The sequence below is a fragment of the Numida meleagris genome, chromosome 5, assembly GCF_002078875.1.
Source record: "Numida meleagris isolate 19003 breed g44 Domestic line chromosome 5, NumMel1.0, whole genome shotgun sequence".
NCBI classification, from domain to species: Eukaryota; Metazoa; Chordata; class Aves; order Galliformes; family Numididae; genus Numida; species Numida meleagris.
In genome coordinates this window covers 41,969,149-41,994,493 of record NC_034413.1, presented here as the reverse complement: position 1 = coordinate 41,994,493, position 25,345 = coordinate 41,969,149, and the positions used below count along the sequence as shown (strand labels likewise).

General features: G+C 43.9%; 1 protein-coding gene and 1 long non-coding RNA gene across 2 annotated transcripts in view; one reads left to right on the top strand and one right to left on the bottom strand.

Moving 5' to 3' along the window:
- TMEFF2 (transmembrane protein with EGF like and two follistatin like domains 2) overlaps positions 1 to 25,345 on the top strand; it is a 111,356-nt gene that overhangs the window by 69,923 nt on the left and 16,088 nt on the right. The window contains exons 6-7 of the mRNA XM_021397592.1: positions 14,200 to 14,348; positions 15,203 to 15,262. Coding sequence (XP_021253267.1) covers positions 14,200 to 14,348; positions 15,203 to 15,262 — 209 coding nt within the window. The remainder of the gene's footprint in view (positions 1 to 14,199; positions 14,349 to 15,202; positions 15,263 to 25,345) is intronic.
- Positions 7,404 to 13,447, bottom strand: LOC110399248. Its single transcript, XR_002439040.1, has 2 exons — positions 9,918 to 13,447; positions 7,404 to 7,517 (listed from the first exon to the last, which is right to left on the bottom strand). It is a non-coding gene; the product is annotated as an uncharacterized LOC110399248 (long non-coding RNA).

The following is a 25,345-nucleotide window of genomic DNA, read 5'->3' as shown; positions in this document are numbered from 1 at the left end:
GAGAGTGCTTTTCATTCCCTGTGGCCTGGCAGCAAGGAGGCCATCTGCAGCTTGCTGCCAGCCTTCCCTGGAGGATGCAGGTGAAAGGGATGCTGCCCCTGGCAGGAGGGGCCTGGCCTCCATCGAGCCACTTAGGGCTTTGCACTGCAGTGCGTTGAGTGCCGAGGTCAGGAGGACAAGGGTCATAAAGTCACAGAATGGCTTGGGTTGAAAGGGACCTTAAAGATCATCTTGTTCCAACCTCCTGCCGTGGGCAGAGTTGCCACTCACCAGATCAGGCTGCCCAGAGCCCCATCCAGCCTGGCCCTGAACACCTCCAGGGATGGGGCAGTAACAACTTCTCTGGGCAGCTTGTGCCAGCGCCACACTACCATCACAGTGAAGACCTAACCTCTAACCTAAATTTCCTCCTCTTTTACTTAAAGCCATTCCCCCTTGTCCTATCACTATCAGACCATGTAAAAAGTCAGACTCCCTCCAGTGAGGTGTCTCCAGAGCCTTCTCTTCTCCAAGATGAACAAGCGCAACTCGCTCAGCCTCTCTTCACAGGAGAGGTTCTCCAGCCCTCTAATCATCTTCATGGCTCTCCTCTGGATCCGCTCCAACAGTTCCACGTCCCTCCTGAACTGGGGGCCCGAGGCTTAGACACAGTACTCAGACGGGGCCTCACAAGGGCAGAGTAGAGAAGAACGATCCTCTCCTTCTCCCTGCTGATCCCTCAGATCCCACATCCTCCCCACTCAGATCAGGGCAAGAAGCAGTCGCCCAAAAGTGTTTGATTCCCAGCCCAGAAGGGAAGAAATGATGACAGCTTTCCTAAAGAGCCGAATGCGGTGGAGGAAGGCATGTGGATCTCGTGCATGACGTAGAGCTGGGTGGTGCTCCCAGAGGAGGTGGGGAAGTTGCAGCGAGTTTCTTGCATCCTGCACTTCTTTCTACATGGCTGAAACAACAAACTCCACTTACCCTGAGCAAATGGACACCCAAGATGGATTAAGAATATGAACTGTTCCAAGCTTCTGTTTCATATTTTACTGTTAATCGCTGATATATATATATATATATTGGGTAAATGCTCCTATACAGCAAGCAAGCAATCCACAACACATGAGTATGGTGAAATTGCATTCTCATGCAAATAAACTGCACTGTACATGGAAGATATCTGTGCAAATCATGCAGCTGCCATCAGCCGCCACCCCTGCAATCAATATTGCTCCAGCAATCAATATCTATCTTAATTATAGTATAGAAAGAAAACAGATAAAAGAAATGAACAATCTTGCCAGCTTCTAAATCCACCCAGCAATTAGGTCAGTCAGCTTCGGGTCCCTTCCCCCCTTCTGTCAGTTGCTCTCAATGAAAGCATCCGCAAACAAGATGCTGTACTACTCTGAAGTACTAAAAGGTAGTTTGAAAGCTCACATACATTACAAGGGTATTGGCTGCTTCATGTTCAGCAGTGTGTATAATAACTGTGTGTGACCTACTTGTTCCAGATGCAGAAACAACAAGCTACTTCAACATCTGCATCGTCCCGTGCATTATACAGTAGCTATATGGCAGTTTCTTGCTGCTTGCCTTTCCCTTCTAGAGGAAAACTAGATCTTCAGACATACTCACTGGGCTCACGGTTCAAATGAACACTGAAATGGAATTAAATAATTAAAATCTGCAGTCCTGCAAAGGCTAACATTTCTGCTTCACTTCAGATCATACCTAGGGCGCAAAATGCGGCTGCTGCTGTGTAGGTCTTCATGGGGAGCACGGTGCTCATATCTAATCACAGAGGGAAGCAAAGGGCCTGCAGCATGCAGTCTCTGCGTTGCGCAACAGGAGATGATCAAGCAGTATACATCCTCTCATGATCTTAGCCCTGGCCTAATAGAGCCACCTCCACTGCCAGCCACAATTCTTATCACGTTCCTCACTGGCAGGATGCTGAGGTGTCAGAGGTATCTTTCAGCAGGCAGTTTAGACATAAAACCAGCCCCGGTTAGTGCCCAACTGTATCCAAAGAAAGATCCCCACGGGCTTTTAAAGGGCCTTCGATCAAGATGTGGTTTCTCCTTTCTCAGAGATGAGTCCACAGAAAGAGCAGGGGAAGATACGGGAACAAGAAGTTATATTTATCTACAGAGAGCATCTCTGAAAGCAGCTTATGGTCCAGTCCTGTTTGAGGAGTAGGAAGAAGGACCGAGCACATTCTATTTCTAACTCAAATGCACTAGTGGCTTTGCTAGAAAGAGGTATTGCTTGGAAAAATGATGGCTTGTTTGGTCATCTGCTGAAATTGTTTTACTCTGCATGCATTTTATTTGATTCAAGTCAAAAACAGCCATTTGTCTGGTAAGTTTCAGAAAATTGGCTTACCATCCTTTCATCCTTTATCCTGTGCCAAAGTATCCTATTTAATTTGGAAGTGAGACTATGGAGTTCCTAACTTTGGATGGACCTTTCCATCCACTGAGAGGCCAGAGTCCTTCAGAACCTGGTGCTCATTTGGCAAACTCCTGCCTTTCCAGATTCTCAGGATTTATCTTCTTAATAACATTCTTTAACAAAAAAGCACCCTGGTTTTAGCGTAAGCCAAGATTGTCTAGAGTTACTTATACTTCATAGTGTTTTATTACCAATACACTTTGGAACGCGCTGGTAAATAATTCAGCCTACCCGAAGAAATTGACTGTATTTTCTCTATGCATCAAGGAAGTCTGTCATATAGACTATATATCATGGCTCTAAATGTTCTCAGATAAATGCAGAACTGCATTGTGTTCCATCTGTACTGTTCACCCAAGCAGGTCTTTTAGGGACCCTATATGATACATACATTTTTTATCTTTTGCAATTACAGCAAAACTCACCATGTGCCCAAGGGAGAATACCCTCCACTCTAAGTCATAGAGGTTACAGATTTTTATCTTCATAATCCTCCTTTCAGAGGCTGGGCCAGACTTGGTTTTCAGCTTCAGAGGGAGAAATTCTGGCTTATGAAAGCAATAGATGTTACTTCACCAGCTCAGTGAGACAAACTCTCTGCCGGTACCATAACCACACGGTAACTGCTCGGTAGTTAGTGGAGCCTTTTGCAGGCAGAGGGGAGAACAGACTCCATCAGAGTGTAAATGCATAGTTGTTTGCAGAGTGCAAACTTGGAATTTGTGATGATAAAAGCAGAATTTGGCTTATGACTGCTTCAGTTGTTTTGGAGGAAATATTGATCTGTGAAAAGCTAAAAATAGCTTCTGAGATTTTTTAGTTTTGTTTCCTTGTCTTACCATCTTACCGTGTTCCTGTACTTGCCAGACAAATTCTCCTGAAATTTAAGGGGGGAATAGCTTATCAGCCCTGTAAGGCTGTCACTTGTCTTTACAGTGATTAGTCTTTTCAGTTAAAAAAGAAAAAGCTGCAATAATGTTAGGAGCCTTGCTCAAAATAGCCAAGTTTGCCTGTCAGGATCACATGGCTGAGGTGCCCACTGCTGCGTTCATGTTGATAGGAGATAAGGAGGCAGCAGGGATTTAGATGGTCCTGGCAGGGAAGGAGGTGGAGGGACTAGGATAGGGCTGAGGTTGAGAATCAAAGGCAGACTCCCACTTGGTCTGCTTTGCCATGTGCTGGAGAGTACAGAGGAGCCACCTCAGGCTTGGGAGGCAGCGTGTATGGCCTCCTTGCCTGACATGGAGACCAGACCTCCACTGAACCCAGAGAGGAGCAAGCGCATTGAACGTTTGTATGGTGGGGCAACTGGAGGGTTTGGGTATGGCAGCTCTGCTGTGATCTGCGTGTCTTACCGGAGCGTGTGAGAAGGCAGCAGCACGCTCTGTATTTTCATTTTGTGCAGATTGGTGGGAAACCCACAAAACAACATGCAGAGAGCAGCCATTTATGTGCCTCATTTTACAGGGGTACTAATGAACCTGGGGGTTTTTCTTCACTCCTCTCCCACAAGCTGTGACTGCATCTTTCAGTGACAGCATCCTTCAGTCATTGCTAGGAGAATGTAGCAGACTTCTGAGCACACACCTTTATTTGGATTTGAAGGAAGGGTTTTGGCAGCCTGTTTTGTGCTCTCAGAGTAGCACAGGGAGTCATGCAGACTGCCCAGCCCGCACTTTGCGTGAGGTGCACCAAGAGGTCTGGTTCAGCTTTGAAGAGCTGTGCTTGCGTGCTCCCAACTGAAGCTACAGCCCCATTGTGTAACCCCGTGTCTGGGAGACCTTGGGCTCACCAGATTGCAAGAGTTCTCGTAGGGGATAGTATGATAATGCACATCAAATATTAATGTGCATTGACACATAATCGCCTGTGTATGTCAGAGCATTACTACATGAAAGAACAAGTGCAGAGACCTGGGACAACGATGTGTTTTTGCACCTTTCTTTTCCATCCTGCTTACTTATTATTTAAAAACAAGCTTTCTTCACCCCCCAGCCCCACATTTTGCCAGAGCCATATCCTGGTAGTAAGCTGCGTGATGCCTTCATGACAGCCTATTTAGTTGCGATAAAAGGCTGATTGGCCTAATGTGCAATCAAGAAAGGAGTGACATTTATTGCTTCAGTTTTATGACGCTGTGCACTGAGTGAGATTTGGAGCCCTACAGTGCCTTCAGGGGGCAGGAGATCACCAGCAATGAATTGTACTTATACCTTTTCCAATTTCCTAGTAGCATTTTAGCAATAAATAGGCCGTGTTGTTATTGGGTTTTATGTAAGTATGTTTATGAAAGCAGGGATACAACGTTGTAGTTCAGAATTACACATGTCAGCTAAATAGATCAGCGGAGAGAATAACTATGTAAAGCACTGGGAAAGCACTTTCCAATGTATTATCAAATGTCTTAATAGAATGCTTCATCTCCTCTGTCCCACTTTATGTTAACTATCAAATTAAAGCTACACCCATTGCAGAAGGTCGGCGGCTCCTTCACACACCCATGTTGGAACATCAAGGCCACGATGTGTTCATACATCCTAGCCACTAAAAATACATCCCATGCATTAAATATGAGCCTGACGAAAGCTCAGTCTGAGCTAAAGTGCAGGGCTGACCCCAGGGGGCAGGTGTCCCTTTCCCACGGCAGCCATCTCCTGCCCCACTCCTCGGGGATGCCTGTCTTTTCCCGCATGTGCTCAAAAGATGCAGCTCTAGAAAGCAAATCGCTGCTAAAAGCCTGTGTGGGATGTGCCCAGACATAAAGACTTAATTGCTGTCTGTCGGCCTGCCTGTTGTGTCACGAAACCTGCCCACACTGTGATGCTCCTGGGACACACATCCCTTGGGGAGCTGCAGGTGGGTGTTGCTGGTCCATGCCCCACACCTGATGCAGGTTCCTCTGCAGCAGATTTCAGCTACAGAAAAAGAGGGCATTTTAGAAAATAGAGGGTTGGTGCTGCACTCTCCTTCTTGTACATGTGAAGTGATTTGCTCAGAGTTGCACAGGTCACACCTGTCACACCTGTGGGCTGCACCAAGATCTCATTTCACCGCTGTATGGGATGACAGGAGGTGATCTTGTGTTATTTCCATCTGCACCAGCGGTGGATGGAAAAGCCTGGAGGAAAAGCCTGGAGTAACCTCCTGAAATTTCATTAGGTAGCTATGCTGGATTTTGTGTTGTCATTTGAGTCAGCCCCTGGAGCAGAGCAGCCTGGAGAAGGCAATTGGCTCAGATGGCTCTGCCTCAGGCAGGCACACGTCTTCGAGGACATGGAGCAGTGTTTGGTGAGAGTTAGGCTGATTTTGCACACGTGAAGCAAGTATTTACAAGGAGGAACTGTTTTACGGTGGTTTTCATCTCCCTGGTGCTAGTAAGGTCACCCCTGGCTTTGTCTTCCTCACTGGCAGTGAATATCTCACGTGCTGAATGGCTTACAGCACTCAGGCCTCCGTCCATCCCTTTAGTCTCTCTGGTAGTCAGTGTCCACTTCCAGATGTAGCTGGATAACAAAGCTGTTATGTGGCGGTAGGGATCTAAAATTTGCCATGAATACCATGCTTTGGTGAGCAGACCTTCCTATGCAGCAAGTCCCATGGCAGGCCCCATGACCGCCCTGCCTCACAGGCCGGGCTGAAGTGCAGGGATGCTTTTGGAACAACTCTTGTTTTTCTGTGGGCTGCAAGATGGAAGCAAACAAACAGTATCAGCAGTTGGAGCACACAGCGATAAAACGCTGGTGAAGGACAGCTTCAGATGTTTACAGAGAGGGAGAAATAGTCAGCAAAGCTTTGTTTTAACACGGGCTGCAGAGACGTGAAGGACACTGAGTGCTGGCAAACCATAGGAACACATTTATTTTATTCTTCGTGCTTTAAATAAACTTCGCATATTAGATATCTGCAGACCCTTGAATTGGCATATTAATAGAATTAGAAATTTCTTCTCTAGTCATACAGTCAGGGTGAGCATTTTCCATCGGTCTTCAAACCTAGCCATCAAGCTTGTGATGTTCCATCTGGGGCTGAAGCACACAGGCCTGCAAAGGCTGTCCTGCTCAGCTTAGTGCCTTGTAAAGAGAAACGATGTTCAACAAAATGAATGGAAGCATTTATTTTGCCCTAAAGGTGTTTGCACACAATTCGATGTGTTGTTGAGGGCACCGCAGACATCGGGAAGCCAGAGGAAGGTCATATTATAATTGGTGCTTTGAATTACAAGAGGGAGGCAAAGGTGAAGCTTGTGATGTTTTCACAGAAAACTTAATAAAGAAATTTACAGGAAAAAAATGAAAGGAGAATTGGGCATCTGCTGGCAGGGTCTCACGTAGCAGGTTAAGGCAGGCGTTGCTGGGCTGAAGCTTTGAGGAAGGTGGAGCTGGGGCCAGCTCGTTGCTGGGGCACGCTGGGCAGCTCGCTGGAGGAGTCTGTGCCTGGACGGCACTCACAAGACCATTTTGAAACAACCTTCATGAGCTGTCATTGTGACAATCTCAGAGCAGATGCGCTCGGAAAAATGCCTACCTCTGTGTAAGCGTTGCCAGTCACTCCCTGCTCTCTGGCAGCAGCATGGCAGCTGTACAGTGGTTAGCAGGCGCCTTGCTCCCAGCTCTGTGCTCCAGCTAGGCTCACAGATAACGTTGTGTTTGGTATGCAAGGAAGGGCAGCCATAAATATATTCACCACTTTAGTGCATTTTAGCGTTACATATGTCCAGTAAACAACATTTTGGTCTCTTACAGTCCAGCAACAACAAAAAAAAATCACTTGATTATTCAGCGCTTCCTTCTGTTATGATGCTTTGGGGTCCTTCAAATCATTTTCATTATGCACTACATAATAATAAAACTCTCTATGCAGTATGCTGATAATTCCTTGTATGGTCTCTGTGATTTCTAATTGTTTGAATAACAGCGTGCTATTGAAATGCCATGCAGAAACATTGCATCACCCTGAGGGAATCAAGCTTTTCTCCTTTTACTCACGATGAAGATAAACAACTTAACAGTTGAAATAAGTAAAATATCCCAGGAAAGCCGCTGTGAGAAGTAGACGTGCTCGGAGCAGAAGCCAAGCTGCAGAGGACCAGAAGGGAAAGTAAAAAAATAAATATATAATACTGAATGGAAGACACTCAAAATAAGCCATGCTTTTTCTTCTCTTGTGATCTTAAAGCAGAGCAAAGGCATGAGCAGATCCAGTAAAGTAATATTGCATGCTATTTTTGTGCTGCCATTATAAAATATGTATTGTTTATTGTTCTGCACTGCAGCTGAAGTTTTGCATCCACCTCAAATATAAAACAAAGTTTATTTTGAAGAAGGTGTGCAGCATCTGTATACTTTAAGCCTTTCAGTGATGCTTTCAAGCGTGTGGTGATAGGATTTCAATCTCCCGGCAAGCACAAGCAGGTCTTATGGTGCGATTCATAGAATGTGTTAAAAATTATGTGTCTGTGTGCATCCTAAATATATTCCATACATGCTGTTTCATGTGGATACAGTATGAATCTTGTTTATGCAGTGTTCAGCCTGCATCAGTTCCGCCTCCTGGCAGGAGCATAGTTTTCATGCCATCCTCTTGGGCTGTGCTCCATACGCTGCAGAGCCCACCTGAGCTTGGCCAAGCTTTTAGAAGTCTATATGGACTCAGTATTGAGGTTTCTGGGACTTTGCAGTACAGAGATGGCCTGAAGAGCGGAGGCAGTAGGTGTGAGTACAGACCTTCCTGACCTGGCTAACCTGGACAACCCCTGCATCCCTGGTGTAAGTATCCCCATGTGGGGTTGTGTGAGATGTATTAAACATACCCAAAGCTGTCTGGATAAAGGAGCATCCTGCCTGCCTCCTGGCACCCAGCTGAACCACTGCAAAGTGCATTTGAGTGTCGAGTCGTAATGTTAAGCCTGGCTTTGTTTCAGCTTGCCTGCTGGTAATGTCAACAAAGGTGCCCCATCTACCAAAAGCCTTGCAGGAATCCAAGTGATGGAGAAGGCATTTGGGAGTGATAGTAACGCTCTCGATGCTGGTGTGTGCTGCCAGGTTAGCTTTAATGGCCATTTAATGTCCTAGATGGAGAGCCAGGAGCTCCAAGAGGACCAGAAATTTGAGTTTCTGATCACTGCTTTCTAGTCAGAGCAGAGGAAGGTAAGAAATCTCACTGGTGGAAATACCATAAATGTTCAACAGCCGTGTTTTTATTTACACACTGTTTTATGGCAAAGGGAGGGCTTTGGGCTTTTTTTATGCTACAAAATGTTGTTGGCTTTTCTTTGCTTTTTTATTTTTGCCTGGAGAAAATATACGACATATTTAAATGACTGCAGAATGGAACATCGCTTTCTCTGTAAAATAGTGTGCACTGAGACATGGCTGGATCTCACACTTGACCAAATTAGCATATGCACTCAAATATCAGAGCTCCAACTAGTAAAAATAACACTAGATTTGCATTTTCACATTTTTAGCTCCTGCTTCCTTGTCTGGTTGGTTTTATGCCTTTTTTCTTGACTGACAATTCTCTTTGTGGCAGATTTATTGCTGTTCTGCTGTTTGGACCCTGTAATCAACTAGACACTTGGCTGAAGACGTTAGTCATTTCATTAAGTACTTTTTGCAGATATCTCAGACACAATTTTCTGTTGCTCTGCTTCCAAAAAGCAAATGACCCATGGCCAGTGAAGTCTGAATATGAATCTTTAATAAACAGAGGTAGTACCAACAATGCTCTCAGGTTTCCAAACTACAGAGGGCTAATTAAAATGTGTTGAATACAGAAAAGCTGCCATTCTGAAAACGCTCCTGCATCTGTTCCCAGTAAAACTGCTCTGTTAGAGGCATTGTCACATTTGTCCTGCTTCCTTACTGTCAGGCTACATATGAAACCTTCCTCGGGCTACGTGCTGATATTGCGTAGTAGTTTTTTTTTAATTATTTTTCAGTAATACATTGCTGAGAACAAAGACAGAACAGTTGTCTTAGGAGCAGAGATAAGACGTGGAATGGGGTTCTTTTTATCATCGCCATGTCACTAATGATCATGCTGTATTCATGAACTAAGGAAATATAATTACAGCATTTTCCTCCACATTATGGCTGAGGAGCCATCCTCTCTTCCTATTGAGACACCTTAAAATGCTGTTCCTCCCTCCAGGGACAGTCCTTCAGAGCCATGAATCTGCTCTTCAGTGGTATTCCCTCTGCAGGCAAAGACACTGCTCAGAGAACAATACCATCTGTCATTTGCAGAGAAGGGGAGAGTGAGGAGTGCAGGCGCTCATCAGTGTGCTCACCCATGGCCAGTTTATTGACACCAGTAGGTTTTACAGAGATCAGATCAATGGAGAGCCACGTTGGCTACTCCAGCTTGGCCAAGCAGCACTACCCCCACTGCTAGGACACAGACCTCACTTGGATCTGGGTAGGGTTTTTTTCATGGTCAAGATCTGGATAGAAAATAGTTTCCAGGCTACTTACCCGCCCTTCTGCCATCCCCCTGGAAAAGAGAGAAGTGTGCCCATCAGTGTCTGACCAGCCATTGTGCTGTCCCATGGGCAGCCTCTTGGGTTTCTCCATCATGTTAGCCAGTGCCACCTCTCTCCAGAGACCTTCCATTCTGCTTTGCTGTGATGTCAGAGGGTCTAGCAGAGTCACAGAGCTGTGCTGCAAGGTGTTCTATGGGCAGTTACCACAAAATCATAGAATCATAGAATGGTTTGGGTTGGAAGGGACCTTTAAGATCATCTGGTTCCAACCCCCCTGCTATAGGCAAGGACACCTCCCACTAGAGCAGGTTGCTCAAAATCCCCCATGGAGGTGCCCAGGTTTGCCAGCTGGACAGTTTTCTTGGTTTGTTTTGGTTTTATGCTTCTGTGGTCAGCAAAATAACCAAGTGGATTGTGCGATGTTCAGCTCCTTCAAGATTTTAATCATACAAAACAGAATAGAATAAAGCGTGTAAAAGACATTGAATTCATCAGAAGTGATCACAATGACCTGGAAGAATAGATGTAAGAAAGTGAGCCTTGTATAGTGGTTGTTTACAGTGACAGTCCAGATCTTAATCAATTAACGTGTGTGAACCCCATTACCTGAAGGAAGCAGCAGGCCTGCGGAACAGCACTCAGTATTCCCTTGCTTCTCAGGGGAGCTGCAGAGTATCGGCTGACTTCTTAGAAGCTCTCCTTCCTCACAGATGCTTTTAAGCTGCTTTTCTTTCTGCAGAAAGCAGGGCTAAACCTTACATGTGTATTCTGTGTATGCTCTTGGGTACAGTTTCATCCTGTGACCCTTAGGAGACCTCATTAACCTTCTAGCAGCTTCTTGAGCCCGAGGAAAGAACAGTCAGCCTTTCTGCTGCCAAGCTTTCCTCAGCGCTACGCTTAAGAATACAGCAACCAGATAGATTTATTGATATAACGATAATCGGAAGTCATGGCCAGGATGATAAAATGGTCAGATGACCAAATTACTTACAGTCAGGGATGTAGTAAAGAGCCTTGGGGATGGGAAGCTGCTGTGGTGCCAGCTCGAAGGAGCACGGGGTGGCCCCGGCACCGCTGTGCTGCAGGACCCAGAGGACAGAGCATGGTCTCACAGGGACTGCCACCTCCCTGGGACCCCATCAGGGACATTACAGCATGGTCTGCTTGTTCAGCCAGAGACGGCCCCGCTTCTGCATTTCATTGTCCTTCAAAAAGTGAAGGCGTCTTTACTGACCGCTATAGTATTTCATTAAATGGCATGTGTTAAGTGCCACTCATTCTGTATTTACTCCAACAGGATGGATCCTGCTCAAGGTTGCTGCGTGCTGTGCATGTGCCTGAATGCAGACATTTGCAGAAAACTCCCCACCTTCTTCTCTACGATTTACACTTCTCAGCCTCGGGGGCACAGTTGAAATGGCAGCCTGCTTGTTCCTCTAGTTTGAGAAAAATGTGCTTGAATATACTGTCATCTTCCCTGATGAGATGAGCACTATAAATTGAAGAGAGTCAGCACCCCAGTGCATTAATCTTACTGATGAAACCCTAAGTTTAGCTTTTCCTGACACAGTCTTAATGTTGACTTAATTGTGCAGCCTTAAAGTAGGGTTGGTGGATGGCACACAGCCCATTGCAGCAAGGAGATCCTGGTGACGAGTATATTACCGCGCATTTCTCCACCTATGTAGTCAGCCCTGAAAATCAGCCTTCACCCAGGAGATCCCACAAGACTTGAGTGTGTCGTGCCCTGCAGAGGCTGTCCCTTTCTGCCATCCCTCATGCATGGGCACCCTGCCATCAGTGCAAGTAGTGCATGCGTCGTCCTGCTCATGGTGTGCAGCTGGAGGGCTCCTTCCTGGGAGGGGAAAAGTTGGCCTCGCAATTAACATCTGAGGTTTGGAAAATCTGTGTTTTCTTCTCACATTTGCTGAGAGAGGTCGGAAAGTCATTTTGGAACTTTCGTTTCGGGAAGGTATCAAAAGATGTAAGCAAATGCCTAATGGGCGCTGAAATGCTCTTTGAAATCAGTGAGAGGTCTCTGAGATTTCAGAAATCCCATACAAAATGTTTGCATGCATCTTTAAGCATCTAAACACCTTTGAAAATGTGTCTCTTAAGTGCCTAACCCTAAGCATAGGTTCGTACATCCCTCAGCATTCTTTAAATTGCATCCCAAGTTGCCTAGATTTCCCCTAAAGAGTACCATTTTGTTTTAATTTTCTCATTGAATTTTCTCTTGACTTCAGACATAATAGATATTAACCTGCACTCATTTTTTGTAGCAAGGTGTTGAGAATTGAAGCTGTTTCGGAGCTGTTTTATTACAAAAAAGGACCATATGGCTGAATGTGTCCCATCTGAGATGCAAATTGTAGAGCTACGTGGAAAAAATTCTGATTACTCGAGCGGTAAATGGTTCCTAATGAAGTGAGTTTGAGTAAGGTGGGAAGCTGGCAATGACTGCGGGAAGAAATGAGGGCAGTTAATATTTTGGTGGAGCAGAACATCCTTATTCTGCTGATAAGGAGGTTCTTAGGAAATGGACTGGATTTTTTCTTATATACTGCGTATTCATCAGTGTGGTGAAAGTGTTACACAGGGAGCCAGGCTCCTGTCTTCTGCTAGTTATGAAACCATTTAATTTAATTTACAGCCACACTTCTCACCTTTGGCCTCTTTCCGAGCTGAAGTTTTCTGTACGTAGTGATCTACCTAATGTAAAGTAAGTCTGAGCACAGGCAAGTCATAGTCCCCTTGATTTTTGTTACGCTGGGCACATTTGTGGAGGGCAGAGGCCAAGGGGTGATGGAGGAGTCTGATTGACACTGCTTCATTTCCTGCATATCCTCTTACCAAGCCCTTTCCACCAAAGTTTTTCTGTTGCGTATATCCCTCTACACTCCCTGCAGCCAAAGGTGTCCAGGTGCCTGATGTGAGTGGAAGAGGAGCTGACTTTTAAGCTAGCAGCCTGGCCTTCCCATCGCTTTACTTCCAAAAGGCAGAGCTGTGAGCAGGCATGGTCAGGCTGAGATGGAGCTGGAGATGGAGCAGCACTAGCACTGTTCTGCTTTAAATGTCAGAAGGAGCCAGGACGAGTTGAGATAGCAGCATGCGTGCAATTACATGCTCAGAGGAGCCGAAGCAGCTGCCAGGTTAAACCTCTGGCTTTGTCCCCAAGCAGGATCGTGTCGGTGTTAATGTGACCTTGCTGAGGCTAGGCTGTCTGTTATGGGGCACCGGGGATGGAAAATGAGCATGCCTTGCCTTCAACGATGCCCAGGGGTGTCTGACATCACCGATGATGATGAAATAGGAGAAACCTAAAGAAAAAAGACTGCAGCCTGCTGTTAGTGGATATGGCCATGTTGACATGTTATTTCAGATCCAGACCATGCTTTTGGAGCAAATCATAGAATTATAGAATCACAGAATGGTTTGGGTTGGAAGGGACCTTTAAGATCATCTGGTTCCAACCCCCCCTGCTATAGGCAGGGACACCTCCCTCTAGACCAGGTTACTCACAGCCCCATCCAACCTGGCCTTGAATGCTTCCAGGGAGGGGGCATCCACAACCTCACTGGGCAACCTGTTCCAGAGTCTCACCACCCTCACAGTAAAGAATTTCTTCCTAATACCTAAATGTCCTTAGGTATTGTTGCCAGTTGTCCTTACCTGGCTTTTGGTTCAGGTCATGGGGCAGCCAGGAGCTCACGAGTGGGGTGCGGTGCCTCACCGATGTCACTCTGGGCTTTGGCAGGTGGTTTTACCCAGCCGGATGTGATGTGGTTGCAGCATTTCTTCCTTTGTTATGATCAGAGTGCATATGGCTGCCGTCATTATCATCCAAATCATAAATCAGTACAAAGCCCCACAGATGCTGTGTTACATGCAGTGCGCAGCAGCTCAACAGGGGTAAATTTAGTGGCTTCTTTAATTGCAAGAGGGCGTAGCAGCATAAATTACTGACATATCTGCTTGGATGTTCTTTGGTTTACAAGAATTGCAGCTGGTAATGCTGTCATTTCGTTTTCCAAGTATAACTCTCTTTTAATCTGTCCTTTTTCTTGCTTTTCTGTCTCTCTCCTCTTTTCCCGCATTCATTTCCATCCAGAAATACAAATGACCTTTTAACAGAATTTTCCACTTTCACTCTGTTGATTTGCATTATTCAGTCAGGAAAATACAAACGCTTTCTTTTCTGAGATGCATTGATGATGTCAGGAAAAAACTTTCTCATATTAGCCTCTTCTTTTTTCTCTCTTCTGTCTTTTCAGGTGTGTGTGCAACATCGACTGTTCTCAAACCAACTTCAATCCTCTTTGTGCTTCCGATGGGAAATCTTATGATAATGCATGTCAAATCAAAGAGGCATCATGCCAGAAACAGGAGAAAATTGAAGTCATGTCTTTGGGTCGATGTCAAGGTAACGCTCATAACAAAACTCATTTCAAAGAATGTTTTCAATTTTTGCTCAGGGAAGAAAAAAATAAAAAGAGAACTGGGGCTGCCTTCTCATTTGGCACTTCTCGCGTTTCCATTAGGCTCCTGTAATGTGGATGGTGCGTGGTGCTGGTGCTTGTTTCTCATCTGCTGGGCTCATGGGATGCCAGCGGTGCCTGGAAGGAAGTTTTGTTAATGCTAGCTGCAGACTGGCTGTGTTTGCCATGAATGCCATGCTGCTCCCTGCCTGGATCTTGGGGTGCTCTGTCACACAGCCCTAAGTTGGCTTTAAAAACTCCAGTTTGTTCTAAAATAAAAATAGAGAAAATTGCCTTTAAATAGCTCCTGTAAATAAAGTGTCTACTGGGACTTGGACACTTAATAGCTTTTTTCCCCCTTAGCTTCTGACCTACAAATCCTCAGTACATCTACTTACAAGGCCACACTCTACCTGTCTATTAAACACATTCTCATTTATTCCCATTTCTTTAAAGTTAACCACCCTACGTGATAGTTCATTTCAGGGTACATATTAAAACTCCCCAATTACTTCAAATAGAGCAGAAATGACAAGTCCTGCTTTGCACTGATATATTTATCCCAGCTGCAATCTGTTGTCACATATTGTTAGAAAAATGTGTTTTCTTAATGGAAGATGCTTGGTGTTTCATTCCAAAAAGCCCGCTCCTGCTGTTTTCACCTGGCAAGCCCAGGAGAGCCTTGCAGCCGGCAGCGATGCTGTGCACGGAAGGGATGCTGGGTTTGCGTGGGCACTGGGGTGGATTCAGGAGCAAGCAGAGGCTTCCCAAGCAATCCAATGTATTTCTTTTACTACAGATAATACTACAACAACTACAAAATCTGAAGATGGGCATTACGCACGGACAGATTATGCAGGTACGGTTCCTATTACGTGAGAATCACAGTTGGTGAGAGCTGTGCCGAGTCACTTTTCTGTTCTCTTTACAAAGGTGGCCTGTCTTCTGCTATGGTTTTGTTTGTTTGCTTTAAAAAAACCCACTGTGTTCTCATTACTTTCTTTTGCTAGAAACAATCTTTCTTCTTAATAAACGGTCTTCTTCCATTGTTATCACTGTACAGGCATAAAACACCCATTCTGACATTGGAAATAATAAATGCAGTAACCTGTTTGCCAGAACAAGTGGACACTGATGAAAATTATTAAATTACCATGCCTAGATTATGCATATTTTTTTCATGATATGCAGGCTTAAGAAGGGGAAAATCCAGACCATAGCGCAGCTGTGATACCGTGAAACATTGCCACAGTAGATATTATTACCTGTAAAGTTAACAAGGTTCTTTAAATGCTTCTTAAAGTGATAAATGGTTTTAATTTATTTAGAAGCTACAGTAAAACATAATGGCTGAATAACCTTATACGCCATTTGAAATTAAAAACATGCAAATGCCAGTGAGGTTTGGGAGGTATTTGTTTTACACCCTTTGCCTAGGATGACTGATTTAGAAATTGAATGTGTATATATATATGGGTGTGGGTATGTGTATGCACGCACGCTAATGTTCACAGCTCGTGCTGAGAATTTAAGCATTTGAGAAGGTAAGGTGAAAATGTGTCAAGCAATATATTTGTGGCTTAGGTTTTTGAGATTGTTGTATTTTGAAAGTAGCTATTTAGAGAGAATAGATGCCAGTTGCTGACTTCACCCAAGCAGCTTGCTGCGTTGCTTAGGTGAAGTCCAGCTGATGGTTTCATGGGTCTTAAGATCTCTTACCAGGAGAGTCCTCCAGCGTGACTCAGTTTGGTCATTGCTGTCAGGGTGCTGCATACACGACGTCCTTGGGTTGATATGAGCCCCAGCCATTACAAAGGGATTGTTCTGTTCCTACTTAACAATGATGCATGATGATTAAAACATAGAGCTATGAATAAATGATGTCTTGGTGAGCCAGAGGAGGTTGAGGTATCGGGGGTGGCTGCAGGACAAAGCAGCAAGGGAGGAAATTTCTATGGAAACTGGATGCCAGGATTACCTTCCAAAAGATCAAAGAAGTCCAGATATTTCCTACTGCCAAGGAGCCCTTCCGTGGTGAAAGCATGAGAAGAAAGTAGCCTGCAGTCAGTTTTCTTAAGCAGCTGGAAGGTCTGCAGTTGTATCCCATAGTGGGCAGGACACACTGCAAAGTAGGACAAAATGATTTATTTTGAGATAGAAACAAGGGCAAGAAGCATAGCCGTGTTAGATCCTTTCTCTTCTTTGCTGGAGAGCTGGGGAGATGACTCGAGTCTCCAAATGAAAATGGAAGCCTGCAGCCCCTTTCTGAATGCTGTGTAACCCATCCTATTCTGCTCCAGCCTGGTAACTTAGCACATTTGGGCGTGAAGCAAGTGAGTTGTAACAAAATGAGAGGAAAGGCAGCTTGAGGATTAGGGTGGAGGAGAAAATAGCGGTATTGAGATGAGAAAGAAAAGTCATGGGGTCATGGAGGAAGAGGAGCACAGAAGGCACCTTCAGCTTGGGAGTGGGCAGAAGGAGGAGAGCAGCTTCACTTCAGCAGAGATGATATTTCAGCCCACACTCAAAAGGAGAGGTGTGGGTAGCAGTCCTGGGGAGAAAACTGATTGCAGCAAAATGATGTGAGGTTGGAAGCCAAGAAGAGAACACAAGAGGAAAGTGGGTTATTGGGCAGGGAGAGGGGCAAAGTGACAGCACCAAGAAACGGGTCTATAGCAGAGATGTTATGAGACATCAGGAGGGTGCCCACGAATGGTCCAGCCAGAAGTGACAGGACTATGCAGGGGACACAGTGCATCTCAGACCCCTAGGGGGTTGGAGACATACTGAACCATCAGTGATATCCTGTAGGTACGTGTGTGGCACAGAAAGGCACCATCGTTTTATGACAGCTGGCAGATCTTCAGGCTCCCGTGGGTTTCTTAAAGGCAGTGACGGTGTACCCTGGGCAGGTGTCATTGGGTGTTGTCCATTGATACAATGAACTACAGCAGGTTACTCCAGCTGATTATACATCTTTCTGTGCACCTATTATTCCAACCTATTTTTTTCACTTTTACATACAATAACAGCATGTAGGTTGAAAGCTGCAAGTTCATGGGGGGTAAGCCACAACTCCGGTTTCCCCAAATGTTTGTGGCATAATACTGCCAGAAAACGCTGGGAGAAAGGGACCACTGGAGCAAAAAGTTGTTACTGCAGCCTTTAATAAATAGGTAAATGGAAGGGATATAGCAGTGTAAAACTGAGGCTGGGTGAACGTTCAGGCTTCTACATTTGTCCAGCAGAAAGCTTCATGCCATCCTTGCATTCTTTAAAGTATATAAAAGTTTTACTATGTTTAGTATAAGAATAATAAGTGGGGATGTTTGTTGTAGAAATGGTTTAGCAATGAACTGGGTAAATTCATTTGACAGTTGGACTTAATGGTCCTGGAGGTCTTTTCCAACCTAAATAATTCTCTCATTGAATGTTGTCAGTTGTGCTAATGTAGTGGTAATGCTCTCTGTGAAGATGGTAGTAACCGAATGGTGCAGATTTTTTCACCAAAACACTTGCATCCTCATCTTGAGGTCCTGGGGAGGCAGCTCCTTTGCAAACAGCCCAACAACCAGCAGAATTTTTTCATTATAAGCTATTCATTCTGTCTGTTCAATCAATGTCTTTGCTCCCCTCTGTTCTTCTTTGAAGCCTATTGATCCTTGCTAATGAACGCATGAATCCTTCAGTCTGCAGAGCTGAGAGCGCTCATTCCTTTGGAACAGAAATCTTTACCTTAAGTTTGCATAGCCTTGTTTATTGTAAGGGCACTTACTTGACAGAGGCAAAATTTGTTTTTAAAGTTGGAAATATGTCATCACAGTGTGTATCTGTGCCTCCACTTCTGCATTCTGGCCCCCCTCATTTTTTGGGCACCTCAAATGATGTGTCAGACTTTGGGCAGCTTTCGCTCTTTTCAACAAATACCAGCTTGTTAAAGTTGATCACGCTTGTGAGATAGCATTTTGTTTTAGCCAGTAAATGAATTGGTGGTGTTTCTCCCTCAAATCCAGTTGAAAAATGCTTGATCCCACAATTTCCATGTAAGAATATTTTTCAACATTCTAAGTGTAATATATGTTTTAGAAAGCAGAGTTTGAAAGTCCTGTGAAGGATGTTTTCTTGAATGTTTCCAATAGATGTGTGAAGAAGATGGCTGTTTCGGTGGCATTTTTGCTTTTCGAGTCTGGGCAATCAGGGAGTTTTCATCTTGTTTATTCATTTGCCAGTTTATTTTTGTTCTTCAATACTTCCACTCGCTCCTTAAGATCTGGATATTAGCAATTATACCACTTACTGATTTTATCCTTTTTCATTATCAACTTACGGAGATTTTTTTCCAAGCACTTTAAAGAATAAGTGGATATGGATGAGCCATATTTCTATGTTATATATTCATGAAAATTGTCAGTGAAGACACTGACAAATCTGATAGACCTACTCAATAACAGTCTTCCAGACCAGACAAAATTCCCTCTATGAGCATTGATTAGATCAAGTCTCTGCAGCTGAACACCAGCCACGCAGCAAAGTTGGTGAGGAGAAAAAAGGCATTTTCAGCCATGATAGTCTCCTTGGGTAAAAATGCACACGCACAGACGGTCATTTTGAGCTGTGTTCTTGGGTTGCTTGCTAGCAGATGGCTGTGTTGTCAAAGCAAACGGAACTCTCCACCAAAAAGGGCAACATCCATCTGTGTCAACACATCGCCTGCCCTTGGCTGGCCTAGGCCTGTGGGATGGAGGCCACAAAACTACCGCAGATTCTATGCTCCAAGGATAAAGAAGAGTCTTAGACCATGCCTTTTCCAAAATAAATAGCATGTAATATTTGCATTTGAAGAAAGAAAAATATCCTAAAACTTGACTGAACTCCAACATTCTGCATCATTATCTTTTAATTACTTTAAATGGGAGGAGAAGCAATCTTTATGAAAGAAACTGCAAGTGACCCACTGATCCAGAACATGTAGGAAGCACCGGTGGGTTGATGCTTTCTTTCCTTCACGGACCCCCTGATTTCAAGTCACTGTCTTCATCATCTGTAATAGTGCCTGAGTAAGATCCAAGAATTCAAGCAGCAGCATCAAATTTCTCTACGAAGCGTGACTGTTTTTTTTCCAGTTCCAGGAATAAAATAGGGAATGCAGAATGAATTCTTTCTCCAGATTATAAAATTTTGCAAGTAGGTTAAGTTTTGAGTGTAAACTACTTGACATTGTCCCTTTAAATTACATTTTGTGTCTACTACCATGTCAGCTGGATGTAAAACTGGTGAAGAATAATAATAAAGCCCCAGAGCTTAGCTATGGCATATAAACTATTGTGCAGTTCTGCTCTGCCTTGGTGAACCAGGGTTTCCTTTCTCCTTAATGGAATTAGCAAGTGAGACATAGAGCTGAACACCGTGCATCCATCACAGATAGAGAGAAACCATTTCTCATCTATAGCTTCATAAAAGCACTAGGAAAATTGCATCCTTGCATATACAGATTTACTTGGCTTTCAATTTAGCAGGCTCTAAGTCAGAGGTTGTCACACTGAACAAATAGATTAGTTAGGAAATGTTCTTGCTTTTACAGCAAATCACTTAAAAATTAAAAAAAAAAAATGAAGAGTGTATTTTACTATTTTGACAGCTGTGTGGTAGCAGGAATGCTGTCTGGCTGCAGCTGCTGCCCATACTCCCACACATTCCTGGCATTTGTGAGTACAAGAATAATACAACTGATGCATTTCTTAAAAATGTAAAGCATTTAAACGTTGCTAGGATTGCTAGCTGCATTTGCAAGTGCAATTAAAATACCCATAATGTTTACTCATAGTGAAAATGCACAAAAGATGACACATAAGCTCTTCAAAACAATGAAAGAACCCAATATAGGCAGTACTTCAGGCTGTACAATTCAGGTATTTTTGGCCTGTGACTTGAGGAAAGCAATGAGGGCATGTCCCGCTGGGAGATGTGACCATATCGTGCCCCACATGCCTGGATGTCCTTCAGGATGTTGGATCATACAGCAGTGCAGAGGTCTACAAATAACTGAAGTCTGGGGCGCATCTACGCAAGGTGATGTAAGAGCAGAGCTGGTCTTACAAAATGATTTCAGGTGAAGGTGGTTTGGTCCTGTTTTGCCTACCCAATCTGGGCAATCCTGATAGAAAGGCTTTCCAAAAAAGCCAGCCAGAGGGAATGTCTCCATTCTCTGCCTGAGATCTGGAGGCTTCCAAAATCAAGTTCACAGAGAGCAGTATAGCATTTACTCAGAAACACTGACCGTGTGTAGCTCAGCTTCATAGTAGGACTGTAAAACACATCTAAGAAAATTATGAACTTGGGATTGTTCTGAGTGATTTTCAAAGGCCAAAGAGAGATTACCGTGTTCTGATAGCATCCTGGTCTCTAGCACCTCTGCTGCCTTTCAGCTCCTCCATCGCTGGAGATACCCAGAAGGAAATGAAAAAGTAAAGACAGAGGCCAGCTGGTAGGTTAATAAATCTCACTGTCAGCTACATTTGAGCTAAAGTCTGAGTAGCCAGCGGTGTCAGCTTGGTCCCCGAACCTTCGCTTGTCCTGGGAGCTCTTTTAAATGAAAAATTGCAGCTGCTATGTTTTGTCACTTAACTCCTGGTTTTCAAATGGTGCGGTGCAGAAAGTCCCACTCTGGCATTTTTCTGTATCATCGTGAGGATGAGATGATTTCTTTCTAAAATAGGAAAATCTGGAGCATTAATGTAATTGTCTAGGTACTGGCAGTAGTTTGGCATAGTGTTCTTCTTATACAGAAGAGTCTTAAATTTATCTGTAGATCCTGAGAGTTCTCCTTTAACTTTGTATTACATATGGTAAGCTGGATAAAATGTGCCTCGTGTTTTTGGATTTTTGTTTTTTTGTCTGTGTGGTTTTGTAATGAGAGAAATTGCACCTTTTCATTACTTACAATTTCCTGGTGTCATGCTCATGGAACCTGTAATTGTTAGCATTAAAACTGAAATTGGGTCTCAGGTGAACTGTTAGACATCTCTTTACTGAGATTTATGTAGCTCAAGAAAAAAAGAGCATTTCCATTTGTGCCTTTAAAGCTTAGCCCTTAATTTAGTCACTAATGAATGTGAATCAAAAGTTGCAGAATTGGTTTGTGCTTTTTCCCCCTCATAAACAACTCCAGTAATTTGTGAATGAGCATTATAATGAAAACTATTTCATTTGTGCGGAAGGGTGGTAGCCTGAAGATACAGTATGTCTAGGCTAAGAATTTGATCTGCAGGGAATGAACAGGAAAAACAAGTGCTAAAGCACCAGGGCTGACACGGGCAGCCTAAGAACCATGAAGCTGGATGAGGCTGTTTTGCTGTACCAGCTTCCCTGAAATGTTTAGAGCCCTGGAGTTTGCAATACAAATTTGTTTTTCCATCAGTTTGCATCTGAACCGTGCAAGATTTGTGAAGTGTGTTCCAAACACTGTCTCCTGCTTCTTCTACTTTGTCAAGAACCTTATGTGCGCATTTTTCCTTTATACCATCGTGTAACCAGTCCTCTGTAACATTTCATTCCTAATGGTTACGGATAAAAACAGAAATAGCTTGTGCAACAGGGATGAACAGACTTGGGTTCATGCAGGCATTCCTAGACATTCTTCCATTTGTGTCCTCGTCCATAAACACTTTATGCATCCTTCCTCTATGTTTCGTCTTATTTGGAATGTAGAAATCTTCCTGAGCAAATCCAAACCTTTCAGTACCTCTTTTTGTCCTCTGCTCCATATCCATGGTTTTTGATCAGAGGAGTAAATAAGGGAGGCAGAGCCTGCAGAAGAAGGAAGAGGGGCTTTCCTGCTTACACATGAAAGTTTGATTGCTAAAACTCAACTCAACTTGAAGCAGACCTGATTTCTGAAGATATCCTTTACCTTCTTTCTAAATAGGGCCTCTAAAGAGATCAGATCTGTCTGGATTTGGGGAGGAATTTCTCTCACCCTCAGTCTCCCCCTTCCTCTGGGCTCCAGGTGCTTTCATCAGCTCAAGCTGTCCTTGAAGGATGCTGCTTGAGGTGGTGCCCAGCAGCTGTTTGCCATCCACAACACTCGCTCGAATTAGTTGATGGGTATGAAGAAGTACCACAGTGTATTTTTATGCCTAGCGGCTCTATTTTAGGCCTCTGAAAATCTGCTGTTAGGAGGAATTCTTCCCTAGGATTTGAGAGTTAAAGTTATAATGAGCTGCTGGAATACCCATTTTCAGGAGACATCAACATTTAAGTATTTGTGTTTGATCTAGTTTGAAATGTAAAAAAATATTTTTAAATATTCATAGAACCGAATTTCTTCAGAATTTTATTTCATAGGATATTTTGGCATTCTTTATGAAATGTTAGATATCAAAAATCATGAGATGAAAGCACATGACAGTTGTGAAAAATAAGTTGTATGTTAAGGAAAGTTGCTACTCAGAACTTACTGAAACATCTTTTCCAGAAGGAGTATCATCATGTCAAATTACAATACAAACACAAGATAATTTGCTCATTTCAACGCATGAAATGGTAACCTGAGCCTAAAGATAAATAAGGCTTTAACACAGACACGGGAATTGCAAATGCATCTGGTAGAAGGAAAAGAAATTTGTTTGGGAAAAAAAAGAAAGAACCGGTATATTTATTTTTAATAGACCTTCAGGCTGTGGGGAGAAAAGTAGCAGTTTTTGCCTGGTTTCATATATTTTGGTAAAGAAAGCAAAGACAGCCAAGGTATCCCTGCCTATAGCAGGGGGGTTGGAACTAGATGATCTTAAAGGCCCCTTCCAACCCAAACCGTTCTATCATTCTATGGTCCCCTTTGCTGATTTCACGTTTGAGTGGTTCTACTTGTTTTCATCGAACACATCCACTGAAACCCAGTTCTGGTACTGATTGTTCAAGCTGTGCAGCGTACCTATTCTTTTCCAACTTCCGCAAATTCTATGTATTAGACACTGAAACCATTAGTGACAAGAACTCATGACTCGAGAAAAATGGATGCTGCTGATAGGGAGTAGGCAACGCTGTGGGAGATGCAGTGTTTTGAATGTCGGCTCTCCTTTCTGCACTGTCTCCTTCCGAAGAAGCGTTGCTGTGCGTTCAGGAGAAGCCCAGCTGTGCTGGTTGGAGATGCACATCTGGACCAGCGAGCAGGAGGAAGCGCTGTTAAAAAGTGAGCTTGGAAAAGCAGCAGGCACTTGCATAGCAAGGTGACTTCTCCTCCGCCAAGGCTGCCATGTAGCGTCTACCCGTCTGTGTTAGGTTGGCGTGAAGCTCCCCTCCTGGAATGCAACAGCTGTAACCAAAATGTGCTGTTATGTAAGCGGTGGCAGCGCATCTCGTTATTTTATCGACGCTGAATTGAAATGCAGTTCTTTGCCCACCGCTGTTGTGCATTTTAGACAGCATTACATAATGGCAAAAATATTTTTCGGGAGGGAAAAAAAAAATTAAAACCTTCCCTGTGGTTTTAATCTCCCTCTTTCATCTGTGGTCTAAAGCTGTGTCAGGTGTACATCAAAAACACCCCCTCCCCGGGGTATTTCATTTACAATTTCATTTAATAACGGAAGCATACTTCCATCTAGCTGGGATGGGAAAGGATTAAATAAAAAATATTGTTCTGAAATCAAGTAGCATACATCTAGGCTGCCTGTGTGCTCTGCAAATGAAGTAGCTGGGGAAGGGCGTGCTATTGGTCGATAATACCGAAACTGATAAACTGTTAGTGTTTTGTCAGGCATAATATATGCTAAACATCTTCCGCTGCAGCCTGCCTCAACAGGAGCTGCCACTGGGCTCAGACACATCTGGCACCACAGATTTTTTTCTATCCTGTGTTTCAGTGATTTAAAGGGCCGTGGCTGGGCAGGAGGATGTCGGCTGTTTAAAGTGCGGTTAGAAGAGGGAATGAGATTTAAAGAGGCAGCACGTAAAATTCTGGCCTCACTGAGGCTAGTGGGAGAACGGCCACTGAATTTAAATGGCTTTGCAGTTTCTCTGGGCATTTTTAATCCATCTTTATTCTTATTAAATTTTCAATTTCTATAAATTGCTCTTTTTTTTTTATCTGTTCAGCTTCTCCCTTTGAATATTAGTGCCGGGGGCATGTGCTGAGATAAAGTACCAATCCTGCTATTTACACAAATGCTCTCCCTGCAGCTCCCTTCTGCTGCAGTTATGTAAGGCAGTAATAGTGTCGTGTAAAAATAGTGAGTGCAGGTATTTGTTTACAAAAGTGATACTCCTGATAGGCTTCCATGGCTGTGCTTCTCTTGGTGATCAGCGATGAACCTCAGGACATGAAGAAGCTCTGCTGGTCTCCATGCAAATAAATAGCAGTGTGAGGTCCATACTCAGGACATGTCTGGTCATGTCACAGAGCACTGATGTGGAGAGGCCACGGGCTTTCCGCAGAGATTTGGATGGCAGATGGATGTCCCAAGGACGCCACAGCAAACCAGGGGCCAACTGCCACGGGGAGCAGCCCCATTCAGCTTGTTTTGGGGGCTCTTGCAGCTCCTGCAGCTGGTGGTAGGCATGCAGCGCATCCTCTAGCAGTGGGCACTCTTCTTACCATATCTCAATGGTAGACCTTTATCATTTGAGTAACAAAATAGTAACTTAAGTTTACGTGGTGGAATTGGCCCCTTTTGTTGCAAAACCAGCAACAAGTAGAGGTTTGGGGCTTGGTCGTAGGTCCTACCATTGTCTTCTCCTGTGATTCTGTGATTGCATGGTTTAGTGACAGATGGGAAATAAAGCATATCTTTGATAAATGAGGTTGAAGAATACAGAATATTTTTTGCTGCTGTGGCATTTTAAGTGTTTTACTATTTTCTCCTGTACTTAAAATTGAGAATAGTTAGAGATGTCTTTCCAGCTTCAGACATGGGAGAGGAAACATATTGAACTCCTCATTACCCAG